The sequence below is a fragment of the Ictalurus punctatus genome, chromosome 10 (genome assembly GCF_001660625.3).
Source record: "Ictalurus punctatus breed USDA103 chromosome 10, Coco_2.0, whole genome shotgun sequence".
NCBI lineage: Eukaryota > Metazoa > Chordata > Actinopteri > Siluriformes > Ictaluridae > Ictalurus > Ictalurus punctatus.
The window spans coordinates 17,068,076-17,082,638 of NC_030425.2; the positions used below are offsets into that span (position 1 = coordinate 17,068,076).

Below are 14,563 nucleotides of genomic sequence, written 5' to 3' on the forward strand. Positions count from 1 at the left end.
CTGGAACAGACGCACTAATCTTTATTGATGATGGAACTCATGATAGTAGCAGCAGAATGAATTCGGAAGTTTACAGGAACAGTTTGTCTTCCAGTTTACAGAGAAATGCATCCAAACTAATCGGGAGGAACTTCATCATGCAGCAAGACAATGATCCAAAACCCACTGCCAACACAACAAAGGACTTCATCAGGGGGGAAAAGTGGAAGGTTTTAGACTGGCCAAGACAATCACCAGACATTAACCCAGTTGAACAGCATTTCCCCTCCTGAAGTGGAGACTGAAGAGAGAAACGCCTCAAAACAACCAACAACTGAAAGTGGCTGCAGTAAAAGCCTGGAAAAGCATCACAAAAGAAGAAAGCAACAGTTTGGTGATGTCACTGTGTCGCCGGCCTGATGCATTTATTGCAAGCAAGGGATACGCAACCAAATATTAAAAGCTATTTACTTTAATTTACTTTAAGACTATCAAAGGTGTCATGTAGTTCATATACACGAGTTTGAATTATAGCTATTATGAATTATAGCTTTTATGGCTGCTTTTCATCTTACAGTATATCGTGCACACAACCAACAAAGGACATCAATAAAGCAAGATGTCGTTGTCCAGCACTAAGACTACTGGGAATTGTAAAATAGTTTTTCCCTTTTAAAATTCCCAATAGCATTTGAGTCCTAATCAGATCAAGACATTAGCAAAAGAGGGATGAATTCACTTGCAGGTAATAAATAAGTCTAAAGTCTTAGATCGCAAATCCTACACTAATAAATATCAGATGAAATATTATTCCAAAATGTAGCATTAATAAGTGTAACTCCACATGCCGACCAAATGTCCATCAGAGCAGTTACACATCCATGACACACTCAAGAACTTAAACTGATCCAGTTTCTAACAAATTGGCTTTTTGTAACATTACAAGCTGCATATTTTTGTCTTATTAAATTCAAGCGAGAGAAGAAGAGTCTGTTTATAGCTGCTATAACGTAAATGATAAGAGGGACTAACTAATTTCTTTATGTTTTCTTTAATTTTTTTAAGAATCATTATGGAAAGATGAGATACAGGAACATAGAAATATATTGTCTTTCACAATCTAATAAAATAAAAAAAAATTCAATCAGTTTTTTTGGCTGCTGGTAAAATTGTCATTTAAAAAAATGTTTTTCTTTTTCTTCTTTTTTTTGGAAAAATTCTTGTGACTGACAAATGTGATACAGAGAAATCCAGATTCAAGAAAATAAGGTATGACATGTTTATTAATAAATAAAAACAATTGTGGTTGTAATAAATTAGAATTTTGTAATGAAAGAAAACACTTCAGAAAATAATATTGTATAAAGATTTTTTTTTCATTCCTAACTGAGTCTTTTATTCCTTTAAACTTTTACCCAAATGTGAAGTCTGATTCCACTGCTGTTTGTAATTAAACCACACTGCAGTCACCAAGACTTGCAAGAGCTCTTTCTTAATAAAAGGAATCATTGTCTTTGGATAAGCTACTTCCAACATTTTTGTGAAAAGGCATGTAAAACAAACCAGCGTCATGTGCTACACTGCCTCACAGCAGTATTTTTATTTCCTGGTCAGGGTAAGGAAGTCACAAGATAGTAGTTTCTCTGCTTTTTTTGTGACTGTATTGTTACGATGAGTGAATGAAAAGGATGAGGAAATAACTGATAAATGTTACAGTATACTGTGTATATCCAGTGCCCTCCACTAATATTGGCACCCCTGGTAAATATAAACAAAGAAGGCTGTGAAGACTTTTAGTCAATACTTTGTGCTACCTCCCTTTGCCAAGATAACAGCTCTGAGTCTTCTCCTATAATGGCTGATGAGGTTGGAGAATACATGGTATGGGATCTGAGACCATTCCTCCATACAAATTCTCTCCAGATCCTTCAAATGTTGAGGTCCACGCTGGTGGACTCTCCTCTTCAGTTCACCCCACAGGTTTTCTATGGGTGTGAAGTCAGGGGACTGTGATGGGCATGGCAGGCTCTTGATTTTGTGGTCAGTAATCCATTTTTGTGTTGATTTTGATGTGTTTTGGATCATTGTCCTGCTGGAAGATCCAACCATGGCCCATTTTAAGCTTCTGGCAGAGACAGTCAGGTTTTCATTTAATATCGATATTTGATAGAGTCAATGATGCCATGTATCCTAACAAAATGTCCAGGTCCTCTGGCAGAAAAACAGCCCCAAAACATTAAAGAGCCCGACCACTATATTTAATCATGGCCATGAGGTACTTTTCCATATGGCTACCTCTCTGTTTGCCAAAACCACCTCTGGTGTTTATTACCAAAAAGCTCTATTTTGGTTTCACCTGACTGTAGAACCTGATCCCATTTGAAGTCCCAATAGTGTCTGGCAAACTGAAGATGCTTGAGTTTTGTTTTTCCTGAAACCCTTCCAAACAACTTGTGGTGATGTAGGTGACTTCAGATTGTAGTTTTGGAGAATTTCTGACCCCAAGACACAACTAACTTCTGCAATTCTCCAGCTGTGATTCTTGGAGATTTTTTGACCACTCGAACCATCCTCTTCACAGTGCGTTGAGCCAATATAGACACACGTCCAATTCCAGGTTGATTCATAACATTTCCAGTTTAATGAAACTTCTTAATTATTGCCCTGATGGTGGAAATGGGCATTTTCAGTGCTTTTGTTATTTTCTTATAGCTACTTCCAATTTTGTGAATCTCAACAACCTTTTGCCGCACATCACAGCTATATTCCTTGGTCTCATCCATTGTTGTGAATGACTAAGGGAATTTGGCCTATCTGTTATCTCATATTTATACCCCTGTGAAACAGGAAGTCATGGTTGAACAATTTCCTGTTCTTAGTCACCCAAGCGTACAATTTAAAAAAAATATCAGTGGGAATATACTGCAAATATATTTTTCTCATATGACTTCATAGGGGTGCCAATAACTTTTGCACACCTATATTTAACAAAGATATATATTTTCTAAATAACCCTGTGTTAATAATAGAGCAGAGTATTTTTGTGAATTTTTGGAACAAAAGTTCTAAAGGTTCAACAATAAGACAATTTTTCTTAGCCTTCTTTGCTCATATTTACCAAGGGTGCCAATATTAATGGAGGGCACTGTATATATTGTTCATAATCTAGGTTCTCAACAGCGTTAATAATTTGGTATTTTATTGTTTGTCTTGAAAAGAATGTTGACATTGAGGACTTTGTGTTAATTCGCTTAGTATGTATATTGTGCTATGTGCCCAGGAAGTACATTAGAATATCCACAAAGAGGTCTTTTATCATCACAATTTATCCCAGAAATTGTTTTGTCTAAAAAGTATTTGTGGTGTTCCTCAGGCGTTAGTGTCTGGGCCACTAATGTTTGTGTTTTGTTTTTTTTAAGTAATGGAGGAGCTGGATCCAGAAGAGCATTTTCTCCGGGATGCGAGAAATGGGAACTTGCCAGGAATTCAAAGCCTTTTGATGTCTAAAATAAAAGAAGAAACTAAATTTGACATCAACTGTAAAGGTATGGTGTGTGTGTGTGTGCATCACATTTGATAGTTTTGTGCCCACCTTATATAGTTTCTAGCATTAGACTTAGGTTTATCTAAAAAAAATAATAATAATTTATCTTAAAGACAGACTGAGTTTGAATGCTTGATTCTGATTGGTCAGCAGGTGTTGATTGATTTTCTATAGCAGCAGCTCTGACAGTAGTTCCAGCTATAACATAAATCACTAGTGTACATTAATGCATTTATTCGAATATGTTATTGGTTTTATAGTAACAGCTTAAAGAGGGACAGGGCAGACACAGGATGTCCAAGGGGTGGGGGAAGGGCAACCATTAAGGCACTTCATTATGTTTCCTTACATGTGGGGGAACCTTGTAGGGCACTGCGTCACTTATTCTTCATTAGTAGGGCAGCCTAGAGGGCATCATGTTTTCTTGCACATGGTAACACCCTAGAGGGCATTTCATCATGGTTTTTTTTGTTGTTGTTCTTTTCTTTCATGTGAAAGGTAGCACTTAGGGCTCTTGAACACATTTTATCTACCATAGGGACACCCTAGAGGGCACCTTATCACATTTTATATACCATAGTTGAACAGTAGAGGTCACTTAATCACATTTTAACTGCTACAGGGGAACCCTAGTGGGCAAGGTCAAAGTGTTGTTTCGACCAAGGGGGCACCAGGGATGGCACTTTTCCCTTGTTGTGTTTTATTTCTTATATATTTAATGCTGACTGTAGCACTATTTCTTGCTCTCAGGCAAGAACAGGTCAAATTTTGGATGGACTGCTCTTCATCTGTCATGCTATTTTGGACACAAGGATGTGGTGGAGGAATTGCTAAAGGTACACGTCATTTAAATAAACTTTCTTCATTAATTAAACAATAAAATGGATTTAAATCTAAGGATTTCACTGAATCTCATGTTCAGGCTGGAGCAGATGCCAATCTGACAAACAATGTAGGAGACACACCACTCCATAAAGCAGCATTCACAGGACGACAGGTACGTTATATTAATGTTCCATTCATTTTATTAGTGCTGAAACAGTGTTTGTGGATTTCATACAAAAATTTCACTGTCTTGGATTTTTTTTTCTTTGGGGAATGTAAACTCAACTGTAAAAGTAAGCGTTATTTCTAAAAAGAGGTATATCTAATTTTGTTGTTAGATTTTTTTTCATGCAAAAACAAATTTATTATTAATAAATTTAGCTTTTGTGCTAAATATGATCTATTATAAAAGTAAAATGTTGGAAATTAACTCTTGAATGCAAAAATTATTTTAGAAACATTCTCAGATTTAGATTCAGTAGAATTTTTCTAAATATCATTTATATTCAAAAGTGGCTTGCATGAATCCTTACAATTTTTAAATAACATTTTTAAGGTACATTTTGTGTAGAAACTTTTCAAAGATATGCCAGAGACAATGAGAATAGAGCAATGGAAATATTATAAATGATTTATGTTCAATTACAGTAATGGTCTCAAATGATTTGGAGGTGATTTATATCTTATATTTTCCTAAAACAGTTTAAAATGGACTGTGCATAAGTATGCATGAAACAGTTAAAAATCTCCTTGACTCAGGTCTGTACATTATTAACATTGTATTTAGAGCGTGTAATGAATGTGAATTTTTCTGCCTTTTATTTGTCCGGTTTTCTGTGTCTCTGTGCAGGAGGTGGTGATGCTGCTGCTTCAGTATGATGCCTGTCCTTCGGTCATTAACGGCTCGGCTCAGATTCCCAAAGACATCACGCACGATGAGGAGATCAGGAGCATGCTAGAGGGTATGCCCACTCACATTATCAATGACGTGACATAAAACTGGGGTTCGAAATTAAGGTGGGGTGGGACGGTTGGAGGTGGAGAAGATGTCATCCATCCAGTAAAAAAACCCCAAACCATGTAAAATTACTGTTATATAACATTTTAATTAGCTTAAAATATAGAACAGTTAGTTTTGGTCCACTAATTTGACTAATTTGGCGTTCTAAAACGACTCAGTATAACAGTCCCTGTACATTTCACTGCTATTATCACTGCTTGTCTGCGTTCGTTACATAACATTCTGATTGTAGTAATAGTTTGTTACACTGAAAGGGTTACTAGACTGTGAGTTACTGCAGGCTGTCACTTAGTCTGTACTTCGAATGGCAGCACGATGGTATGCGTGATTTACTACATGCGGAATGGCATAAATCTCTTTATATTTGCTGATTAATAAGGCAATCTTTTAAACTGAAATTTTGTAAACAAATAAATAATAATGCTTGCATCAGGATTGATTGGTCGGGAGGCAAAAAAAAAAACTTCACTTGGCACTATTCTCAAAAGTGGAACTTTTGACATTTTTGGAAGACTTTCTGTGACCGAAAAATGCTGCTAGGCCTCTTCCCGTAGGATTACATGCAGGGTTGCCACAATCGTTTTTTGGGTTTTTTTCTTTTTTGCAAGGTTTGCAAGGTTGCGGGTGGTGGGTTTTTGATTGTGAGTTCGAATGACAGTGATGGCTGGGAATCGAAGGAGCTGTGGCTATGTGTGTTGTCTCTGGGTGGGACGGACATATTCATTGTCTCCCGTCAATCACGCGGAGGGCAGATAGCTCTTTTATCTGAGTGTGTTATGTTGCCCTGTGATGCAGACTGGGCAAAAGTTCACAAAAGATTTGTTTGGTTGGTGTCATGTGTCTCAGAGGAAGCACATGTTAGCCTGCCCCCTCCCAGACTGGTAGCTTCACCCTCCCTTCACCAAAGTAGTGATTCCTCACATGGAATTGATGCATGACAGGAAATGTATGCTTACAGTTTTCCACTGAAGACTGCAACATGACTTTGTATTCTAACTTTGTTTTTTCTATACTGATACTTTTTTTTGCTCTGTCAGCGGCAGAGCGAACTGAAGAGAGGAAGTTGGAGGAGCAGATGTTAGAAGCAGCTCGAGAAGGAGCCACAACTACCCTGTTAAAACTGGTACAGTACCAGCACTACAGCTTATCACCTGCACGATCATGTGCAGCAGCCAGCATTATAAACACGTTGAGCAACATTTTGCCTAGTGATTAGCGTGTGATCTATGAGGTTTTGAAATTTCTAGTTTCACTATAAACTGTTTGTGCTTAACTCAACTGGTTACTCTCCTTCCCCTTCTTCATTGTGCATTCTTGCTTGATAAGCGATATGTACATTGCTTTTCTTTTGTGGGGCCTCATTTCCTGTAAGCCAACCATCTACCTCTAACTTGTAGTTTTTAGCCACAAAAGTCAATAAACTCTCAAAGTGACACTCCAAAAGACACTCCAAACTGGTATATTTTCCTATAACTGCATGTCCAGAAGTGCTTTACTCCTCTTATACCACAGCAGTTTGCTAGTGATGACAATTTTTGAGCAAGATGTACTTGTATTATTGTTGTGATTTTAAAAAAATGGAGAAAAAAATTCAGCTTGCAGACTTGCTGCTTTACCTCCGACACTGGAGACTCCTTGTATAAATGATAATATTTTTAGAATATTAGAACAAGCGCAGTAAAATAAACTATGATTTGCAGCTACACTATTTTCAGAACTGCTATTATAGATAATTAATCAACACCTTCCTGCCAGTCAACAGCCCGACAATATAAAGAGTTTTATTTACTGGGGTAATACAGTTAAAAAAATTGGCCATCCTACGCGCACAACTACACTGAATTTGAGAAGTGCTGGTCTAGTCATTGCTGTTATTTTCTAATGTAGGATGTTTAGCTAAGTCTGTGTTACATGTTGTTTCTCTCTGAACATAGCTGAACAGGGAGAAACCTCCAAACATCAACTGCACAGACCTGCTGGGTAACACGCCATTACACTGTGCTGCATACAGAGGCCAGAAACACTGTGCAGTTAAACTGCTGCAGAACGGAGCCAGCCCCAACATCAAGAACAAGAACGGTAACTAAAGAACATCATCCTCATCATCGGCTCACACAAAACTCAGACAAACACAAAGTATTGCATTACACATAAAAACTAAGAATTTTTTAGTTGGAGGCTTGTTTTGGTGAAGTAGAATTATGATTTATTATATATAGAATTATAATGCTGTTTCTCTCCAGTCTATGTATTGTATGTTGCGTTCATTCCTTTTTATTCTTTCAAAATTAAAATGGGAAATGGTATATGCACTAAAATATGTAAAAAAAAATAAAAAAATTATATGTATATATATATCGCAATAATAATAAATGAATGGGTAAATGAAGAATCAAAGGAAATCATTTGCCACCAGAAAACAGTTTTCAGTACTTTTAAAAGTAGTTAATGCAGCACTAAATTTATTTGAATATGGCATTTGTATTAATTTTTCATTTTGAAATGAAATTAGGAAATCAAGGAAACACCATTTTGTTTTATTTTTGTATTGGTTTATTCTTGCCACACACAAAATTAGTAAAAGCGTACATTTTTTCAGAAGATTTTATTTTGTAAATAAATAGATAAATAAATAAATAAAAGATTATTGTATCAGTATATTTCAGCATGAAACGAGTCAAGTTGAGCTGGTACAAACACATGTCAGCTATTCTACAGACTATTCTTGGGTTAAAGTGGGTGTAACTCTGTAACTGTAAAAATAAAAAAAATAAAAAATATTACCAAAATAAAATTTGAGGGTGGAGTTACTTAATTAAGTGATTTGGAAATGAAATTCTGCTTTTGATGACCCTGTTTAATAGTAGTGCCTCATGTAGTAATATATTGGTTGTCTCCTACAGTATAAATGGAGGAGAGTGTGTGATGATTTTGATGCTTTGATTCATTGTTGAGTTTTCTCCCTGGTGTGTTTTCAGGTCAGACTGTGTTTGATCTTGCAAAGGACACAGAGATGAGGCAGATCCTGGAGGGCAGTTTGATGAAAGTAAGTGCAGCACATAGACGCACTGCACTGTTAACATTTATACCACAGTACTAGAGAATTCTGGATTCTGGTTGGTCAGAAGGTGTTGATTAATTTCACAGGTTGATTTTAATTAATTTCTCATATGCTATTGTTTCTATAGTAACAGCTCATTCACAGGATCTTAAACAGCTTGTTCCACATAATTAGATTAAAGAATAAAGTTTTCTATAAGGAGACGTTTATTGAACATTTATGGAAGCAGTCTCTGCAGTATCAGTGTTTTGTAACAGTCAGAGGTATAGCTGTAACATTTTTCACAAAATATTCAATAGAGATTTTTTTTTCAAGTTCAAGTGATAAGTTTACCTGTGAGGGAATGACTGTTTATAGTTTATATATATAGTTTCACTATATAAACTATCACTATTTATATATAAATATGTTATAATATAAGTGTGAACAGGAACTAACTTGCTTCTGGGACATTCCATAACAATAAAATAAATGTAACTATAAATAGATGACAGGTATGAGTGTCGTTCTTCAGTATATAAAAATTGTAAATGTTGTCAACTTGCTGTGCTATCGTGCGGAATGAAACACATCAGGACACGCTGTTTTGGAATTCAATCAACTCCAGGGTGGTAACAGAAACTTTGCTTCAATACAGCACTCCATCATGGATTATTTTCCCATAACAGCAGTGATTGTTACAATGGGACCAAAGCACTTAGCGATGCTTTTTCTTCACAGGGTCTGAGGCGTTATGTTCAGATGTTTGATGGTCCACTTTGGAAGGTATTTCGGTGATGTGCTCTTTTTCCCTGCCTGTGTGTGTGTGTGTGTGTGTGTGTGTGTGTGTGTGTGTGTGTGCGTGCATAGTGCATACATACATACATACGTAGTAGTAATTTACCATACTGTATATGCGCTATGTATATGCTTATGGTATGTTTTTGCCGGGATATGAGAGAGAGACTTATACTGTATATTTTACATTGGCATATTCGTACAGATCATTTTGTAGAAAGTAATTAGCAGATAAATCTTTCCATATGCAGAACAGCTAAAAAATGGGGAAAAAACAGGGACACTTCCATGAAATCTTGCCTTCTAAGCACCAAAAGCTAGTCAGCTAATGGTAGTGATATGAGTGATAATGTTCATGATGTAACAGCATGCTGTGGTCAGTATTACGGTTTTAACCAACTAATATGTCAGTATATTTAATTATCTAAACTGAACACTACTATAATATTATTTAAAAGTAGCAAAGTGGTGTTATTTACTCTTACCGATTTTAGCAGCCATGTTGATATGACATTATATGCTGAACTCAGGATTGAGGACATTAGAGTATGAATTCCCAGTTGTTGCTTTTTTCTTTCTTTCTGGAAATTAGTTAAATGATTATGCAACATAAAATCACATAGCTCCTCTGGTAATAACTACATTTCCCCACCTCCCCATGTAAAGGTAATCCAGTCTGCACAGGGCGTTATGCTAGTTGATGTGAGGTACAATGTCCGGTTGCTAGAGTCAGTGCTAGTTGTTTTCATAGCTGTGTCTAGACTATGTGAACCTGTAGCTGTGTGATCTGAGAGATTTACCGGATAATACATTTTAAAATTAAATTAGTGTATTTGCAAAGCAAACACATTTTAAAACACTTCTACAGCGGGACACTTTATAAACTATGTCTCTATCCCTCCAGAGCACCAGGTTCTTTGGCTGGCGTTCCTGCTGGGTCGTTCTTCAAGATGGAGTTTTGTCATGGTATTCAAAACAGTGAGTGTTTTTAAGTTTGCCTCTTCACATTCACAAACATGCTGGATTAAAAAATGTATATTGCCTTCGTTTTAGAGCTAAAGAAATATCCAGCTATGAAGCAGAAACAGTCATTTTAATAATGCCCTTGAGTATTAGTGGTCTTAAAGTAGGAAATACTAAGCAATGAGCTGATTATCATAAACTAGCTTGACAGGATGTTTCATGAAACCTGTTCTATAAAACTGCTCACAATCGTAGATGAATTTCAGCACACACCCACCTCCACCGATCAAAGACACGCGCACCAGACTGCTGTGTTCAATATACTGTTAATATGATTTTATTTATTCTAATTGATTTATCTTGTTTTTCTTCTGATTTCAGGTCTGATGCTGCATCCAACAGTCAGAGTAAAGGCTGCAAAGCCCTGACCCAGGCCCAATGTAGTGTAAGATCAATCATTTAATAATAAAAAATTGTTCTATTATTAGATCCATTTATACTTCTTCTTAATATAGACAGTGTCTTAATATGTGGCTTTGCTCTAACAGACTAAAGACAGCTGCTACTTTACAGTCAAGTGCTTTGATGACAGCGTCCATTATTTTAAAGTCTCACCCAAAGGTGACCCAGAAACCACCAGAAAAGTGAGAACAGGTTTTGATCATTAGAGAAGCTTCCTAAAACAAAACAAAAAAATCAGGATCGTTTTCATACCCACACTCAGACAGTCTAAATATTGAGAGGGGTGTGTGTTTGAGTGTGTTGCAGAAATGGTTGGACGCTATCGAGGCGCACTCGGCATTCAGCACTCATTACTGCTCGCAGGATCAGGACAGCGAGGAAGACGAGGATGAGGTGATATCACTGGGCGAGCTGATGGAGTCTCTGCAGGTTAGGAAGGAACTCTTTATCGTTTATTCTGATATTCACAAGTTACATTACAATACAGATGAAAAATAAATAAATAAAAATTCAGATAGGACAGAAGGAAATAGATCCACAAAACAACATTAACCACGTAAATTTAACCCAAAATGTAAAAAAAAAAATCCACGATACAATCTCGACACTAATTTATGTAAACATTATAAACATGCTGTAGAACTAAACATCATGTTAGCGCTCCTGACTTTCCAGCAACAATATTTTAATCGTCTCAGTTACACCCACTTATTAAATCCCTTAATCCCTTATTCTGTTATCAGGTCGAACGATTACGTCCAGTGCAACTGTCTGACAGGAGTTAATGTTTTGGCTTGGAATACATTCAAAAACTATGGAACGCCATTTCAATATTAAATACGACATTATCAGTTTATTAATCATCCCTTTAAAGCAGATTTTTTTTAAAAAATCGGAAATGTATCATAATCAGAAGCATTGCTTATCTTGAGGAATAAATTTATTCTGGGTTAAATTATGTATTAAATTAAAGTGATCCTTTGCCAATAAATGCTAGTTCAGCTTATTCTTCAAAACGCCTGCACATTTTTTTGGTTTTCAATCACATAATGCATGAAATGCATATAATTTTAAAGTATATTTTAACAAGTTGGTATTTAAAAAGATTAACAGCTTAGCTAGCCAACAACATAATCAGTAGTAGCAGTTCAGAGCAGTCCAAAAACTTGCATCATTTTGGTGTTATGACGGATCTGATTGTAGCTAATGCAAAAATAACTTTCCAAATTATCCTCTCTCTCTTTTTTCCATAATTTTCTTTCACTGCTATTTACAGCAGGCTGAGGTGTGTCATGGGAAGTTGGAATCTGAGGTGCTGTCCCTCCTCTCCATGGTGAAAGAGGATTTACTCGGTGAAGGTAAGATCAGCTATATTCATATATTTTATTATTACTTAACAGCAACAACCAAAAAAAGCAGTACCGACTGCTCTTACGTCAGGACAGGAAGTTACGGTATGGGGCAAGACTTTTTCTCCATTATTTATTTATTTATTACTCTCCAACCACAAAGGTATCCACTTTCAGGTTAAAAGAAATATTCCGCTTGTGTCAGTGCTGTCCTGTTTGGATTATGTAGAGAACTGTATCCAGAGCTGAGGATTTAATGCTGAAATTCTGCACAGTGGTTCCCAGCGCTGTGCAGACAGTTGTGTGAGACAAACAGGGTGAACAAGTATCAGCAATTCTGTCCTCAAGTTGTATTTCTCTGTCCTGTGGTGTATGTGTGTGTGTTATATTGGTGCAGGCCTTCCAGTGGCTGTGCTGCAGAAGCTCAGAATGGTGTGTGAGGCATCCAGCAAGACCTGTACATCTCTCCGTCAGTGTCTCGACTTGTTCTCCAAACAAGAGGGGGTACGGTGCAGTCTGTATAGTATTTCACGGAATCTTTTTTGTTGTTGTTGTTGTTGCGGCCAAAAATGCTTTAATTTGCTGTGGCTTTTTTCAAAATTTGCAATGCAATTTGTGACCTTTTTTGTGCTTTTTTTGCTTGAATTGGCGAAATTGCAATTGCATGAAATTGTTTTACACGGTCTTTCACAGTGATGTTTGCTGGTAAATGAGATCTTTCAGCTGTACTCATGTTTGGCGCACATGAATCGAAGAAGGCTTTGGCTGAATACAAGTTGTGATGATGTCACATGATGCGTCTTGGCCCAAATCTGCAGAAAATCTGCTATAATTTTGAAAAATTGCAAGCTCCTCAGAATAATTAATTTCTGCAATCGCAGAATATTGAATATGTTGATTCTTTCAAAAGAAAATGACATTAATACATAAAAAATGTCTAAAGTTAAGGAAACAGTAAATGTTTATTTTATAATGTTTAACAGAAAGAAAGTGATAAAAAGCGTTTGCTACAAAGTAGTCAAGTTGGAAGGGAACAGCTGATGAACATTTTGCTCCCAAGATGCACTTTTTATGTTTTTTATGCTGAATGAAAAAATGCTTTGCATAAGTATTAACCCTCCTTGAACTTTTCCACATTCTGTACAACCTGGAAGTTTACACTAATGGTCAAAAGTTTAGACACACTCATTCTTTATTTAAACTTATTTATTTTTCTTCACATTTTAGAATAATAATAAAGTCATCAAAACTCTGGAGTAACACAAATGGAACTGTGGGAATTATGTTATGATAAAAAATCCAAAATAAATCCAAATTATTTAGTATTTTAGCGTCTTCAATGTAGACGCCCTTTTTGCTCAACCGATTTCTTGAGGAATCTCCCTGAGATGCTTTTTAAACAGTATTAAAGGAGTTCCCACCTACACTGAACACTTATTGACTGCTTTTTGGAATATTTTGCTCCAAGTTGTTCATTTAAAAAAATATTTTTTTGTAAATAAAATGTTAGTTTTCTAATGAAAGAAATGAATATGTCGGCACAATTATATTTTTGTCCACAACACCGATTTCAAACATATAATTATGCACCTTCAGATCAAAAGATTTTTAAGATCATGGGAAGCATTTCAGTCAAGTGTCTCCAAACTTTTGAGCAGTAGTGTAACTGGGATTATAAATCATGAATCTACACAAATTACCACATAATATCGAAGTAGGGGAAATCAATATAGTTTGAGAAATCATTTATGAATAAAAAACATAAAGTTGTGATTGCATATGTATTCACCACCATTGTCGTGATCCCCCTAAATTAGTTGACTTGTATGCAATTAAAGTGTTACACAATCTCAGTAAATATACACCTGTTCTAGACTAACAGTATCATGAAGGCAGAGGAGATATCCAAATGAGTCCATGACAAAGTTCTGGAAAAGTGGGGGGATGGGGGGGGGACTTATGCACGCCCACTAAACTACCTGAAACCAGTTCTCGTTAGCGTTAAATGAGCTGAGTACATATTTGGTGTCGTTACTGCTTATGTCTCAAGTAATACAGGAGGAGGTGATGGTTTATCTGTGTGATGACCTGAGATCAGTTGTGTTACTCAGAGTGTGACAGCCTGACCCTCGGACAAACCCAGGAGCATGAGGTCGAAGGCAGGGTGAAGGCCAGGAGATTGATCACTGATAACGCAGGTTCATTTGATCATTAGTAAGTTTGATAGGGGAATGTTCTTGATCAGGAAGATCTCACCGGAGCTCAGAAGTGTCCATGTCAGTTTCCCTTGACTGCTAAAATCTTTCAAAGGGCTTAAAAAAGAAAATCCCTGGGTTGGGACAGGAGACAGCGTGCAAGCTGTGGAAACGTAGCTGCTTTTTTGCATCCCGTGGTTTCCTCTTGTGTAGAAAAAAAAATCTACACGGACCACGTTATGTACTCTTAGTACATATATATTTTATTAACATAATCAAACTATTTTAAATATTCAAAATATTATAACATATTTTAATAATTTAATTATTTAATTTTAAATTTATTATACTTTTTAACATTTAAATGTTAAATATATCTTATTTAAA

At 36.2% G+C, this 14,563-nt stretch overlaps 1 protein-coding gene across 5 annotated transcripts in view; it reads left to right on the forward strand.

Moving 5' to 3' along the window:
* osbpl1a (oxysterol binding protein-like 1A) overlaps window positions 1-14,563 on the forward strand; it is a 36,988-nt gene that overhangs the window by 3,499 nt on the left and 18,926 nt on the right. For all 5 annotated transcript variants that reach the window (XM_017478543.2, XM_017478546.2, XM_053683270.1 and 2 more), the window contains 15 exons: window positions 1,224-1,248; window positions 3,399-3,524; window positions 4,274-4,359; window positions 4,446-4,520; window positions 5,199-5,310; window positions 6,407-6,492; window positions 7,304-7,448; window positions 8,348-8,415; window positions 9,151-9,195; window positions 10,112-10,185; window positions 10,552-10,615; window positions 10,719-10,814; window positions 10,939-11,061; window positions 11,909-11,990; window positions 12,379-12,485. In XM_017478543.2, the coding sequence (XP_017334032.1) occupies window positions 3,401-3,524; window positions 4,274-4,359; window positions 4,446-4,520; window positions 5,199-5,310; window positions 6,407-6,492; window positions 7,304-7,448; window positions 8,348-8,415; window positions 9,151-9,195; window positions 10,112-10,185; window positions 10,552-10,615; window positions 10,719-10,814; window positions 10,939-11,061; window positions 11,909-11,990; window positions 12,379-12,485 (1,287 nt within the window). In that variant the 5' untranslated portion in view covers window positions 1,224-1,248; window positions 3,399-3,400. Of the gene's footprint in view, window positions 1-1,223; window positions 1,249-3,398; window positions 3,525-4,273; window positions 4,360-4,445; window positions 4,521-5,198; window positions 5,311-6,406; window positions 6,493-7,303; window positions 7,449-8,347; window positions 8,416-9,150; window positions 9,196-10,111; window positions 10,186-10,551; window positions 10,616-10,718; window positions 10,815-10,938; window positions 11,062-11,908; window positions 11,991-12,378; window positions 12,486-14,563 lie in introns of those variants that run through there.